The 16,027-nt window shown below is 40.2% G+C and overlaps 1 protein-coding gene across 1 annotated transcript in view; it reads right to left on the minus strand.

The window, feature by feature from the left end:
* FGF1 (fibroblast growth factor 1) overlaps positions 1-16,027 on the minus strand; it is a 236,682-nt gene that overhangs the window by 87,319 nt on the left and 133,336 nt on the right. Inside the window, exon 2 of the mRNA XM_086931642.1 lies at positions 11,365-11,546. Within this exon, the coding sequence (XP_086787768.1) occupies positions 11,365-11,533 (169 nt within the window). The 5' untranslated portion in view covers positions 11,534-11,546. The remainder of the gene's footprint in view (positions 1-11,364; positions 11,547-16,027) is intronic.

Consider the following 16,027-nt stretch of genomic DNA (forward strand, 5'->3'; position numbering starts at 1 on the left):
CTTCTTTTTGGTGAATTGAGTTTTCTTATTTTTTGGAACGTGTTGATCATCTTTGGACTTCACGCGTACTTTCTTTTGTTCAGACAGTCCTCTTCTTTCGGATTTCTGTGATGAAGTCTGAAAGGTACGAGAGGAACGTGTATCAGTATCTTGGTATCTATCAGGTTTTATCAAATTATCCCTATTCCTGAGGTTATACCCCCTTTCAGAGGGCTCCTTTTGAGGAGACCTACCTCGAGATTGAGAACGCTTCTCCTTAGAAGTTTGTTTAGTGTTCTCCCACTTCTTTTAAGGAAGAGTACGAGTGTTTTTAATAAAGACCTTTTCAGGACTTTCAGTTAGTTGCGGTTTCACTGGTTTACCACCCAAACTGTCTCTACCTAGTTCTTCATAGGATTTTTCTTTTATTCGTATGGTTGCTCAGTTACATTAAATTCTCTTAGCTTTTGGCGGATCGCCACGTATGCTGCTTCACCTTCATTATTAGCTAATATTATTGTTGAGACCTGTTTGAAATCTTTCAGTAATTTCATACCTAGATCTGAAGCAAGCTCTGCCCCGTATTCATTTTGAATCTGTTTCAGGATGTCTGGTATTACCGCCATAGACGAAACACCATGTGTTTTGGTGTAGATTGCAGCAAAGACTGTACCCCAGGTGTGGTGCGATCCCCATCGGTAAACAGATTGTTAGAATCCTGTGTTTCCCATGAGGGCTAGTATCAGGAAATACTGCCTCGATTTGAGTAATTCTTTGAGCTATCCAGAATGGAATTTGTTCCCTTTTAGCGGATAATTTACCAATGACTGATTGTATAGACTGTGGTGTGATTTTATTTGTGTTCCCCTGGTAAGGGGCGTGTTGTGGAATCCTTATAGGGGGTTGGACTGTTAGAGTCCGCATGGCATATTGAACCAATTGGCTATGGATTTTTATTAGTTGTTTTAGTTGAACTAATAGTTCCGCATCTGACATTTCTTCAATGGCAGGATGTGGTGTATAGCTGGCTAATACCAGCCATGTTGCTCCTGGTCTTCCTAGTGGACCGAGCCTGGTAATTTGATTTTGATGTTGTAGGGCGCCTTCAATTGTATTTTATTTTGGAACTGCGTATTTGCACAAATATAATGTATTCTTAAAATTTGTAACTAATTCCTACATGGATCATTGTATTCGACTGGAAGGATGTAAATATAGCACAGTATTGCTTGTTCTTTTATGATTCTTTGAATCGAATAAAGATGATTTTGAGGATGAGTAGGGCGCCTTTAAACCAGAGTGCCTGCTCTTGGTAAGTTAGTGGAATTTCAATATCCTCGAAAGGAATGTATTCCATTGGATGTTCCTCTTCTTTGTAAAAGTGGAACACATGTGTTACTGGATTTGCTTCAGGGAAGATAATCCATGAATAGAATACCTCTGTCCGACGATATTCATCTGCCTCTATTACAAAAATTACCCTACCAACACTTGATGATAGGCCATTTGTTATAAGTTTTATAGTGATGGCTTTCCTTAAGTTTTCTGGGATGATTATAGCATCCACGTCGGTCCCTTGGAAACCTGTAACGTCAAAGCCTGCTACGGCATTATTGCTTGTAGCTCCACTGTCCTACTCAGTTATGGCAGATATTTTATCCTTTTACCCACTCCAGATGTCTATTGGAGTATTTTACGGGAAAAAGGGGTCTCTGAGAAAAGCACAACTGAGTTACTTTAGTATCTAGCGTTAAATTAGTGCCTTACCAAACGTTGGCCGCCATGTACTGTAGTTCCTATATTCCCAATAGGCTCTGCGCATTGGAATAACATATCCTATAGATTAGACGTAGGAGTGAGGTCAACTAGGTCTCTATAGAATATATTAAACTTAATAGTAAGTGCCAGCTAGCTCGGAGGTCACTAAAAACGTTCTCGAATTCACAAGAAGGGATTGGTTTCTGACAACCGCAAAAACATGACAACTCTGTTTCCCAAGAATAAGAAATATATCTCTAGAGGAAACAATAAATAAGTATTTCACTCAGTCAATCATGCATACTTCGTTTCTACAGAGTTGCAGAGAAACAGAGGCAGGCGTTTTCAATAAAAAAGGTTTATTGAACAGTCTTCTGTCTCATGCAAGAGAAGTGAACGGCTACAATTGTTATGCAGACTGCAAAGTATAATGCGTACAGCGAGAACAATATTGTAAAATAATACTGTAATAGCATTGTATGGTTTCTAAGCCATATAAAAATACATACATAAATAAAATGCCTAAAATACTCAACTGGTGTTTTCTAAAATACGCCTACCCCAATTTACCTAACCTTAGTCTAGTACGGGGGAAGAAGTAAGTATTGTGTAGCATAGGTTTAGTATTCTTTGCCAAGAATCTATCCAAGATTTCTGTAGGTTCTAATCAGCTCCATACCTTGGTTAGAATGAAGGAGGTCTGGTATCTCTGTCTCGGGAATCGATTTCCCAACACCCCGCAAGGGGAGCTTGGAAACACTGGAGCTGGATTCCCGGCGAGAGAAAGGCAGCCTCTCGATCAGTGCGTCAGCTGGAGGGTCGGCTTCCTCCGGCACTTGCAGTAGCGAGCTGCGTCAGGCAAGTAGATAGCCAAACTGCTCCGAACCACCGTAGTTTGCCATAGCAAGTGAAGGCTTATTTATAACTTGAAGGTGTTTAGGAATGCCATAGTTTGACGTAAAGTCGGGCATAATAACATCAAGAAAGAACCCCTAGGGAATAGTCGTTCTTTGAAAAGTACATGAGTTCTTGGACAAATCAATATTCAAGCAAGGGGAAGTTCCCTAACTGCTTAAGCCGATTTTCCAAGAAATCGTTGTGACGTTTGGTACGGGTGGAAGTAGCCATGCCTGTATTTGGGTAGCATGGGCTATGCCTAAATAAGGGATTGATTTCTATGCCTATATATAAGGGCAATATGAATTGTACCTATAAAAGGGCAGGAATCCGGAAAATTCACTCGGAGCTCTAAACACCACACAACAACCTGAATTACAACCTGATTAGATTGAAGATTTCGGAAGAATATTGAGGAGGGAGAGAGTGTAAGCCAGGGATGCGCCCTAATGCGTCGGGATTATAGAGAAGTCTAGTAAGTATTGCCCTGTCCTATAGTCTTTGTCTCCTGATTCTTCATCAGGGGATCTCCACAAGCCCTTTAAAATTTCTCTGGTTGCCGTCGTGATACCTTACTGACTAGAGGTGCGCGGAACGTCAAAAGCGGAATCTTACCCGGAAACTTTGAAAGTTTATACGTCCATCCTAGTAGGTATTGACTCTAACCCTTTCTTTTTGAATCTTTAGAGTCTTTTTGTGATAGACCACCTACTGATTGAGTTAGTGAACCCTAATGAGACCTTCCTCCTTTTATAACCCCTGTTTTTGTGAAGTTTGTGAAATGTAATGTTGTTAGGCCATTAAAAGTGTCTGTTTGTAATATACGTGGGGTCTTGAGGGTTTCTCACTGTTTCTTTTTGAACTTATAGCAACAATTTATTATGCAGTTTTTAAGCTCACTGTCTTGACCAGAACTATGGCATAATTGTGATGTTTCACTGGTAAAGAACAATACTTAAATAACTGTTAGGTAACAGTTAGAGAACAACTGTCTAGAGAAACTGCATGTATATTTAAAAAAACATGTTTTTACTTATTACAGATTGTATGCTGTTCTTTCGTCCCCCTCCCTTCTTCTGTGTGCCCTGAGGAAGGTGTGGCCTTAGACCTGGCCTAGCACCGAAACGCGTGTTGGCGTTTTGAGTCTGTCCTGCTATCTGGTCATCTAGTCTCCTATCTTCTGTTTGGAGACTATCCAGGACGCAATATATGTACAACATCTGGCTACTGAAGTATGATGTGCATGGGATGCTTGAAGAATGTATGAATATGTGTGAACTAATTGAGTTTTTGGATGCTTAAAGAATGCATGTGTTTGCTGTGAAGATTGGTTAAATGTATGTAGGGGTGTGTGGGATGTCATTGGAATATTTTTGTATGTATGTATGATCATTGTTATGTTTTGTCAATTTTGCCCTGCTGTTTTGAAAAAAATATATATTTATACTAAAGAAATGAAATAAACAATGAACATTTTTCTATAATGAGTTGCTTTTGATTAAGGTTGTTTCTGGTCTCAGTGAGCTTACTACTGCGAATCTTATTACAGGACTCAAGTGGAGTCTTAATATGTATTAAAGGTGGCAGACTGTTCTGTTCTTTGAATTAGCCTTTGTTTCCCCTGCTAGTCTGCCCTATATTCGTGTTCTCAGGGGGCCCCTCTTCTGCCTATTGGTCTGACCTCCACAAGCCCTTTGGCCAGAGAGTTGGTTTCCATTATCGATTTGGGTAACTATTATTCTGTTTCAAATTTGCATATCTTTTGCAAATGTATGATTTATTATACCTTTTGTCTCTACATCTATCCACTCTTAATGCATTGATTTGTTGAACGAGTCTGTGATTTGAATGTATTTGCTAAAGGAATTTTCTCTCCCATTAAAGTTAATGGAGTTTGCACTGTGAATTTGTACTAATGAGCGTTCATTTATGACTGAGATTTAGATAAAAATGCATGGAATCTTATCCGGAGTCTGTGGTTATTTCACTGAGATCTGTAAAGAGTTAGTTAATTGTTAATATCACCATCAACTACTTAATTAATGGTCCATCGTTGATCTGTGAAGATTAGTTAGACATTAAAGGTTCTCAAACGTTATTGAGTATACAGTGAGTCAACTAACCAGGATTAAAGTGAAATTACAAAACTTGATTCCCCAGCGAAAACAACCAGGGAAATTGAAAGTGTCTATGGGCCCCATTGACATTTTTCTGGCTGTGATAGGTTTATCCCTGGCTTTTCGCTGGACCAGGGTATAGATTTGCTAGTCTTAACTCCTCATCTTCCTATTTTAAATAGAACGTCCATGTACATAAATAAGGAGTATTCGATATATTTGTCAAACAATTTTAAGTTTGATATTAAAGTTGAATACCGATGTGGCTACCTAATTAACATGGACAATTTGTTTTCTGTAATTTCAGTTACCTATACTTTGTTTTCGGACTCTGTCCTTCCCTTTTTACTGGTTTCTCAGTAACGTCCAGAAGCAGGTTTTGTTTTTCATTCTCCATAACACTCTTGTTGAGTCTTCCTTAAGATAAAGAACTTTGGTGCTTTTTTGTTCTTTATAAAAACCCAGTCTTGGCAGATTAATGCCGGTCCCTATCCAGGGATGCCTGTTATACTTTCCCAACTGGGAGAGTCATTGGCTTGATCCAATGGGAAATGTAAAAACACTTGTGTTTGTACTGGTTAATTCAAACTAAAAATTAAAATGCAAATGGGTGCAAGATAACTATGGAGATAATTCACAAAGCTGTGTGTGCACCCAAGTTAAACTCCGGTATGGAATTATGAAATCTATTAGTGTAAATTAATGTTTTCTGATCACATAACAATCATTTCCACTTCCAAATTGATGTACTCTATTCAAAGCAAGAGTAAATCCTCATCAAGGGTGCCAATTTCACGAGACCAAATCCAAAATTGTTGGGGAAAAGGGCAATGAGTTTTTTCACACAGGAAAATATTTTCCTTGAGGAAGGATGCCGACCCGAGTATGCAAAACCTTTGAAGAACTCAGAACGACTTCATTACAGGACTCATGCTCTGGCTGTGATCACTTGCTAACAGCAACACCTCAAACTATTCTACACCTCTATCTGTGGGAGGAAAAAAAATATATATATATGTATATATTCATGTACATTTAGCTGAATTCAATTATCAAATAGTACCTAGAATACTCATGCCATGAGCATTTACATGTGCTCATCAGATCATGTTTAATGCCGCTACCAGAAGAAGCTTAGCGTAACTGTGCTCTATAGGTAAATATAACCCAATGCTTTATTTCAGTAGATGTTCTGTTTTTCTAGCATACTGCTTTCAAACGAAAGCTGAAAATGTTTCTAAGTGAACATGACTCCTTCACTGTCATTAGTCCCTTGCCTGGGGATTTACTTCTTCCTCACTTTTCCTTCTTCACAATATGGCAGCAGCAGTTCGTCAGTTGAGGGTGTGAGGGCTCAGCCCCTTTCCCAATGCAAGGGTGTTTGTCAGGCTGAGTATATCATATCAGATTCAGACAGCCAGACTCTCTGCATGCGCTAATGTGCAGGCATCAGGCAGCAAGATTTGCTCGACTGATGATCTCACAATCCTGAGGGCAATTACATCATCAGCCTGGCAAAGCCCTATGAGGATCCCCCCCTCTGATGGCGCTGGGAGCATTTCTGATAGAATAAGCCCTTCGAGAGTTAGGTTTAAGCCCTGAATTGCCCAGGGCTGACTGTCATTCAGCAAAGCCTATTTATCAAAAAGAGGACAAAGTTCCTAGATCAGGGTGCAAAAGTCACCCATAGTTCAAGGTGCAAAAAGTCACTATAAAGGGTGCAAAAGTCACCCATGAATCGGGGTGCTAACAGTCACCCATATTTAAAAACACAGAGAGATTAAGAAAAAAGGTAGACTAAAGTAATCCTAGGTTTGGAATTGTCCTAATGTGAGAGGGAAAATAATTCTACATCCTCTGCTGCCCTCACACATCCCGGGGGGTGTCATGCTTCATCATCGGGCGTTTGCTCCTCGTAGGGCCGGCGCTGCAATTCCCTACGGGTCCCCCGAAGGGTCACTTTATCGGAGATCTTTTTTGAGGATTGCCAGATGTTGCATGCGGGTGTGTGGGGATTGGGTAAAAGGAGGGTAAATCAATTTATGTGCACATGATAGTGTAAAAAATGACTGACCCCAAAAGGGCCCATTAGGCCTAGGTGTCAAAAGTCGCCTTGGGGGGTTAAATCCCTGTTGGATTCATTGGGCACAAAAGAAATGGGTATATATATATATATATATATATATATACATATATATACATATATAAATCTGACTCTCTATGTATGTTTGATATATATATATATATATATATATATACATATATATATATATATATATATATATCAAACATACATAGAGAGTCAGATTTAAAAATTTGAAGCAAACAAGCAAAAATGTAGGCTTGTGTTTTTTCAGTGAATTCACATATATTATATATACACATACATACTTATATATCTATACAAACATATATAGAATAGCAGATTTAAACATTTTGAGAAAACATGTAGGTTTGTGCACTGCTTTGCAGTGGATGGGAGACGGACAAACAAATGTGTGTGTCAAGGTGCAGCATCTGTTTTTTGCTGCGTTGCCTCTTTGCACATTCAACAGCTGCGTTGGTTGAGCCCAAGGGCACTGATGGCAGAGTGTAATTCCATCTGGCTCTCCGTCTTGATTGCCTAGGGGACCTGACACCATTAGAGTATATGCAGACTCCTCAAGATCTATGGGCCAAAGATCATCATCATTTCAAGATGGAGGAACACTTCCAATATTATAAATTGGTTTGTGGTCAACCAGCATTGGCCAACAAGTGAAGAGTGGTCAGGAAACCAAAATGTAAAAACTACCTTTACTTTTTATTTGGGGCAGATTTTGCCAGCTGTCAGGGTGTGCTTCTCAAGCCTTTACATTGCCCCCAATGGTTTTTATCTCTATTGTGCTGTTCGAGGATCATCCACAGATCTCGTTATTGAGAAAGTAATGATCTAAGTACAAGTTGCTGTAAGGGTTCAGGACTTGATGAAAGATGAAGACCACCAAAATTGGTTGACATGAAAAATAATCCCAGGGACAATCAGAGTACTTTTAAATTAGAAATACGGTTGGTCCCACATATCACAAGGCATTTCTTTTGAAACAGGCCTCTTTATGGTTACAGGACCCTGATGATACTTGCCCTTTATGGGTTACGCTTGAACGCTTCTCTTTGTCCCCTTTCTCTTTTGCTGAATATCTCTCTTTTTCCCGCAAACCACACACTCTACTCACTCCTATACATAAGTTCACTGCTAAATTGCTCTTATCTTTGACTTCTGCTCCCCCCAATACATTAACTGAATTTCTTAATTATACCATTTGGCACAATAAACATTTGTTAATTAACAACAAACCCTTTTTTTGGAAATCTTGGAGGCAGAAAGGCTTAATTTGGATCTCTCAACTTTTCTCTAACTCTGCCATTTTGCCTTTCTCGACTCTCAGTCAATCTTTTGATTTACCTGCTTCTTTTGCTCGTAAATATGTCCTACTTCAAAAGGCGGTTTTGTTACAATACTCTGCCCTCGAACGCTCCTCAGTCCAACCTCCTCCCACTAACCCTACTTCACAACTTCACTCTTTTTTACGCACAACACCCAAAGCATCTTCTATTTATAAACACCTCCACACTGCAGATTCTCCCAGGCTTAAATCTAAGGTGGAGGAACAATGGGAGTCTGATTTTACCATCTCCTGGCCTATAGCTTTTTGGGACAAATTATGGGTTAAACTTTGTAAATTCTCTAGAGCAGCAAATATCACTCAAACCTTTTTCTTTATTTATAACAGACTTCTTCTCACTCCACACACACTACACAAACAATTTTCTTCGGTTCCAGATCTCTGCTGGTCCTGTTCCTCACCGCATGCAACATTATTTCATATGATATTTTCATGTAAGGCTGTTCATGATTTTTGGAAACTTATTTGGTCCCAAATCAATGTAATGTTTATAGTCACATCCCTTTTTCTTTTACTCACATTTTTTAGGTAGTCTCTCTGATTGTTGGGATGATGTTGAATTAAATGTTAATATTGTTGATTTGTTATTAGCTGTTGCATTCCAACAGATTACTGCTAACTGGAAGGACTTTTCAAATCTTTCCTTTAAAGCATGGTGGTATAATGTTTGTCATAACCATAGACTGGACACCGCTTTTGTATTTCCTATTCACATGGCAACTAAACGTTCTGACTTATGGCTCCCTATTACTTTATACCTTGATGAGTGTGCTACACGCTCATTTCATTTACGTCCAATTCAGCAAGAAGTCCCAAAACCCCCTTAATTGACCTTAACGTTTCCCTTTATTTGCTTATCACTGTGTTTTACTATTGTTTGCGTTTATCTCATGAAGATCACCAGAATCTAATTGTTTTATTTTTTCTCTGATGTTCACTTTATTCATTACTACTGACGCACTGTTTTATTTAATTGTCATTATTCTTATCTCTCATTGAATTTCACTATTGTATTGGCACTCTTTATTTTGACCAATAAAATTCTTTTGAACTTAAAAAAAGAAATACGGTTGGTGAATGGCTCAGGAACGTAAAGGTAAAAATATACAAGATATTCAAAAGAATAACCCTTTGAAGATAACCAGTATCTTTTTGTACAACAAGTATCTAAAAATAAACTACTGAGCAGTTTCCCATTAAGCCAGGAAAGGTCAATGTTGTGTAAAGTGTTATTTTTGTCTGAAGAAGCCTCTCGTGTCTGGATCTAAAGTAGTCTAGGGACGTGGCTGGGTAGGTGCTTCAAAAGCCTTTGTTTCTTTTTTGAGGAGTGGTAGCTAAGACATTGCTCAACACAAAACCCGCAGCCCTCTCACTTGCCCTGGCTCTAAATAGCTGCGAAAGCAGTGTCTGGTCCCAACCCCTTCTCTAGGCCCCACCACTCCTTGGCCACTCATCCTGTCTCACACAGTGAAATGTTTCTTAGGTTTTGCAGGAATGGTTGCCACCATCCATGTGGTAATTGATGGAACTGCTGTTGTTGTCAAGTGATTTGCACAGAAGTATGGGGAATGCAGGAATCCAGATAAAGTTGTTCTCACAGGCTACAAACTATAAAGAAGCCTCTCTCTCGTTTTGCTTCTTGCCGAGAGGAGGTGCTACGGTGGTGCTACCACCATGGATGGCGTCCGAGCAGCCGTGGCGGATTCAGTCACCGGAATTCCTTGATTACAATAGATCAGGTGAATGACACTAAAATACGATTGTAGGGGAGACCTGAGAAGTCTGAGTCAATGCTGTGATGCCTCAATGGAATTTATATGCATCATTATCTCAAGCCCTCCTCAGTTTAAAAGTTGGATGGACACTAAAGTGCACTCCCTCTGTCAGATAGACACACATACTGAAAGAGAGTGTCACCTCTGAAACTTGTTACAGTCAATCCAGAGATCCTCAGACACGATTCCAGGAGATCATATACTTGGTCACCCGAAGCAAAGAACGAGAGATGCCTCACAATAGGGAAGAACAGCTCCCAAACACTTCAAAAACAAGTTTTTTTAACATAAGGGGCAGAATAAGTTTTTGAACATAAGGGGCAGAAGACTCAATACACCATTCAGACAAAAGAACATAAATAGGGTATGGGTTTGGATAATTTGGTATTGAACGGATAACAGAGCGGAGTACAATCCTAGAAAGAGTTGATCCTGGCTGACATTGATCAAAGTCCTGGTAGCTCTGGGTAGACATAAAATGTACAACAATGCTTCATTTCTACCCTCATAGATGGTGCCTTGAAGCCGTGGGCAGAAGAATGGAGCTAGGAAACGAAATGTAGCTATTTAAAGGGGGCATATATAAACCTATCGAGTTCTATGACTCGGAAGTAAACTCTCTTAACAGTGGAGGAGTAAATGTTGAGGGTTAGGGGCTAAAGAACAGTACGAATGCGCCGTATGACAGAGCAACACGTTTTCCTTTTAACCTTTTCTCTCTCCTCTCCTTTATGTTCCCTTCTCTTGAGGTATGGGGGAACAGAGGTTTGTACAAACAAAAAAAATCACAACATTTTAAACATGAAGGCACATGTGTTACAAGCCAGAGACATGGCAACTGTGTATCACAGCAGAGTGCACTGTAGTTTATATAACTCCTTATGACAAATTCAGACATGTCCAGGAAAGTTAATTGATCTTCTCAGTTGTTTATTGCTTGCAAGGCAAGGGCAGATAAAAATCCAACTGCTCTGTTTCATTTTTGCTAAAGTTATTTTTTATAACGTGATTTCTAGCATTATCGAGATTTAGACTCCTGGGTATTTTATTTTATAAATTTATTATGTAAGAGTTACAACTGACATATATCCCCTTAATATACTCGAGTCTAGAAAGTGGAAGGATCTCTGATCTATCTTAGTTAAACTTTTAACTGGTGTTTAACAAAGGTAGCTGTTGTGTGTATCATGGCCCTAAGTCAACAATACAAACTGTACCCAAATGCAGACCCATCATTTAATTTCTAAATTCCAACACGTATGGCAGACAAGGAGCATTCTTGTCTGGTTCAACTATTCAGTAAAAAAATGGGCCACACACACAACTTGAAGAATACGCATGCCTGCTAAGAAGGGTATAGCCAACGCATGATAAATGGTCCAATTCACTTACTGTATGGGTCAGTCCGGTCTCTTGTCCCATCCACCATGCCATCTTGGAGTATTCGCAAGAAGTACCCTCCATTGCTGCAGTACAAGAGCTTCGGCCTCTGGTAGTTTCCATTGGGAAGGTTAAATCTTTCTGTCAGGGCTGCAAATGTTGTGATCTCCCCTTCAGCCATGGTGCTTCAAGGCCTGTAAGAAAGTCAATGTGTTACTCATGATATCAGCAACAAGGTGGTAGGTAAACAGTTTGAGCAGAGTCTTGAAAGGTGAAGTCTGAGGTTCTACAATGCCCGCAAATGTTTTTTGAAAAAGCATCTGGCTTTCCTCATTGAAACAAATGATGACATGCAAGTTGATATTGACTCCAGATGTAAACATGTAGGCCCATGTAGTCTGCCCATTACACTTTCTAGTACATCACTCTACATCTAGATCGGTCATTGTTCTCAAACTACAATCACCCCACCCCCATATCCCCTGCCTAACACATTTGGAGTAGAGTCAACCACATGGCCTCTGCCCAGCCCTAATGGTTTTTGGAGGCACTGGAATGTCAAGAAATCTCTAGTTTGATCTTACCCAACTTAATGGCAGAACATTTAGCAAGCTCCAAATGGTTTGGACAGTCCTGAAATATGATTTACACAATCCTATCCAACTAGGCTGTCTGAAACTGCGAGCAGCATTGCATACCTTAAAACCTCAATCCTACTGAAGTTGCAAAGTTTAAGAATTTAGCAAAGGTTTTTTTTGTGGGGCTTGTTTTCCAGGAATATGCTTTTGCAGTTTTTTCCCACAACTTTTTAAAATGTTGTGATGTTTGTGAACTACACCAAGCTTGCAAATATTTTTAAAATGTCAAGATGTTTCCAAGGGAAACCAGCCTCATGCACTCCTTTTTGACTAGTCCAGTCCTGAAATGGTTTTGCTCCATGGGAGGAACTGAACCTCGGTCTTAAATGTGGTAGCTGACTGAAATAAGAACCATGTCCCTAGGAGTGTCAAGAATTGGACACTGTGAATGTCTGTGAAGCTTTTTCCTTGACTGCCTGAAGAAATAGTGTCTCCTTCCAGTAGTCACTTAATATACATGTGAACGGTGTCAAGTGCCTACATAAAACAGTCCCAGTTCGGAGGAAAAAGTCACTAAGGGCAGAAAAAACCTCCTTTGCTATCCTGATGGTTCTTGAATGAAGACGGTATTTAATGCAATGTAAATTAACAGGGCACCAAGCCCTCTCTGGATCAGGGTGGAAAATAGAGCACAGCATTTGTGATCCAGGAGATAAGAATTCAAATGGAATCGGACTGTAGAAGAATAGAACAAAAAACAGGGACAAACGTGATATAACAACAACAACGATCCCTATCTTAGTTTGGGAACTTCAGACAACAATTTGTAGAAAGGCAACCATCTCAGAAAGGTCTGCACATAACACTTGGCAAGCCTAAATCTTCAGGACTAAGGCATTGTTTTGGTACGAGTAGAACAATCCCAAGTGTGACATCTCCCTTCTCTTGCAATATTCTGTGCTTCAAGAGGCACCTTTCAATGTCAGTGTTCTGTGCAAGCTGAGGAACACCTCTCGAAGTGACCATGACCACAAAAATGCTGATGCGATTTGGACAGCTTAGCTGGCTACTCTTGGACTGAGCAGTGTTTCGACAAAATATGGAGTTTAAAATAGAAGAACACATAAATATTGGGGGAGGACATTATGATTAAAAAATTCTGTGGTATAGAATATCATTGTCAAAATATCGTTTTTCTGGTAAGTAATATTGTTTTCGGAACATTGTTTTTAATATCATTTTCAGTGATATAGTTATTAATATTTTTTATAATCTTTTTGATTTGTTTTAGTTAATATATTAGTTTTAGTAGTTAGTATTGTTGGTATACTTTCTAATAATTCTATAAATATAGTTTGTAATTTTAATTGACTTGTTTACAAAAATGTAATTAGTAATTTATAATGCTGTATAGCGGGTTGCTGGGTTTGTAGATGGATAGGACGGATCCAATTTAAATTAGAAACCCTTTTAATGTAATATAATTTTGTTTCTTATTGTTAATTTCGTAATTGATTAATAATTATGTAAACAATTTAAGTGTTTTCCTAATGTAACTTTATTGCCATTTTAGAATTATAGACAGGTAGTTTTAATATAGGAAGTATCATAGAGCTGTTCCTCTCCCGCCTCCGTCCACCGCCTCATACAACACAGGTAGGAGCCAGTGCATTCACATTATACATTCTGTAAGTAGATCTGCTCTTCCAGCTCTGTTCAAAGATTTCCACGCCAAAATGCAACCATTTAACTTCCCTCCCCCCTCCCTATCTCCGTGTCCAAACTCTGCTCTCCCAGATTACATTATGTATGTGCATTGCAGATATCCCAGAGTACCAATATCCATCCGTTCGTCCGTTTGTCACTTGTATTCCGGTCTCCTACTCATCAGCATTGTTCGACTCGCCCAAGGCCTGCGGGTCCAGAAGATCTGCCAGCATCGATGCCCATGCCCTGAGATCGTCTTCAAGTTTTTTGTCCATTTGGACATGTTTCATTCGGACCGCTTTCGCGGTAACCCACTCACACAGGTCTTTCAGACATGTCTACGCAAGCGGGGGCGTGGGGCGCAACCACATTATCGTAAGGCACCTTTTTGCCAGGTCCAGTCCCAGAAGGACAAATCTTCTGCTCAGCTTCTTATTTTTGGGTGCTGGAAGGAGCCACAGCAAACCTCTCTGGACACCACCCATCCCATAGCTCCCTTTAAACGTGCCAGTACCGTCTCCCGATAGGGCATCAGAGTTAGACAGGTCAATACCACATGTAGCAATTCAGCGTCTGTTGATCCACACCGGGGGTGCGCACCAAAACGGTCCCAGTAGATTCTACTTAGCGTCCGGGGGGGTAAGGTAAGTCTGATGTACAAAATTGACAAAATTGTATTGAACGAGTTTAAACCGTGCATTAGAGCTTGCACCCCTAACACCCCCATGTATTCTCAGCCATTCTCGCTCTGTAGGAGATACCCCAACTATATCGTCCCACTTCACCTTGCACCGGGAGAGGCCTCCCCGACTATCATCTTGGAGCACCCAATGCAAATGAGACGCTAATCAGCAACCCTGGGCCATGTAGAGCATTACTAATGGCAAGTTGGTGCAGGGTGCTCCTCCAGGAAGGATGGCCAGATCTTCTGAGCTCCCTGCGAGATCTTCTCGTATTGTAAGAACTGTCCTGTTCCCAGTGTGAAGGAGCCTCTGCCTCCCCCGTGTTAGAAAGCACGCATTTCTATAAAGGTTTCCCATCCACTGGCATCCACCGTCTTGCCACCTCCGCACAGACCTAAAGTCCGCTATACGCTGAAAGGACTTCACCACCTTATGTGGCTTGTCTGGGGCATAGGGAGAGAGCTGTACTACCCTACGGACAGCAAACTCCCATACAGCAGCCACGTGCTGGATAATGTAGTGGAGGGCAGTGGGAACCCCAGAGCCGAGCATCAGGAGTTCTGGTAAGGACTGACCCCGTATGTGCCCGCCAAGAGCTGCTTTTCCCAATTGTCCAGTCAATGGATAATTTACAACAAAAGTGGTGGTTATGCCTATTGTCTGCACATCAATCATATTGCGGCAATAGTTTTTAAGATAAGATTTATGTATTGATGTAACCCTGTGAAAAAGCTAACGATCAAGAAGAAAAAAAATAGGTAGTCCAATTGTGCTGCTCACGTGGTGGCAGCACCCAACCACCTAGGATGCATTTTACCGTACTGTACGAACAGTCGGAGACAAATTGCAGCAATGGCATCAAAGCGCACAATTTTTATTCAATATATTCCTTGATAAGAAAAGGACGAACAGTCATTTGATGGTTCAATGTGATCTCTCCATTTATTATTCCCTATGCATCGTGGTGTGGACAATTTTGCAGTCAATGTTGTTCTCATGAACAAAACAGATTACATCAAGGAAATCAATAGACAACTGGCAAATACAACAGCCTATAAGAAATTGAATTGTAATCCCTTAAGGGACACAAATGTGCGGGTGGAAGCCTGTTTGAAACGTTGGCCAGACTTGTGCTTAGTATCTGATACTGAGTACTGCTACCTTCAGAATCAAACTCCCAGATCCCCATGTATCTATATCTTACCTAAAGTACACAAGGGGGGTGTTTTCCCCCCGGGGAGGCCGATCATTTCAGGTATGGGTTCCCTGACCGAAAGGTTGTCTGAATATATAGATACATACCTTTAACCATTTGTTCATAACCTGCGTTCTAATATTAAGGATACATGAGACCTACTCAGTAAGATTTTGGATTAGGAATGGATATAGGGACATTTTTTGGTGACACTGGACATGTGCCCAGTATATAAATGTATACGTATGAACAAGGGCATTGAGGCTGTACAACATTTTTTGGCCACTAGATCAGCTACATTGTTTGAACATACAGAAATGCTATTACATCTCATACGCCTAGTACTCACAAACAGCATATTTACGAATAAAGGAGAGTGGTACTGCCAAGTGCAAGGTGTGGCCATGGGAGCCCGCTTATCACCATCTTTTGTGAATATGTACATGGATCTCTTTGACATGGTCTGGTTGAAAAGGTACACATTTGGAGAGATGGCCCTAATGAGTTTTTGG

The sequence above is a fragment of the Lissotriton vulgaris genome, chromosome 7 (assembly GCF_964263255.1).
Source record: "Lissotriton vulgaris chromosome 7, aLisVul1.2, whole genome shotgun sequence".
Classification (NCBI taxonomy): Eukaryota; Metazoa; Chordata; class Amphibia; order Caudata; family Salamandridae; genus Lissotriton; species Lissotriton vulgaris.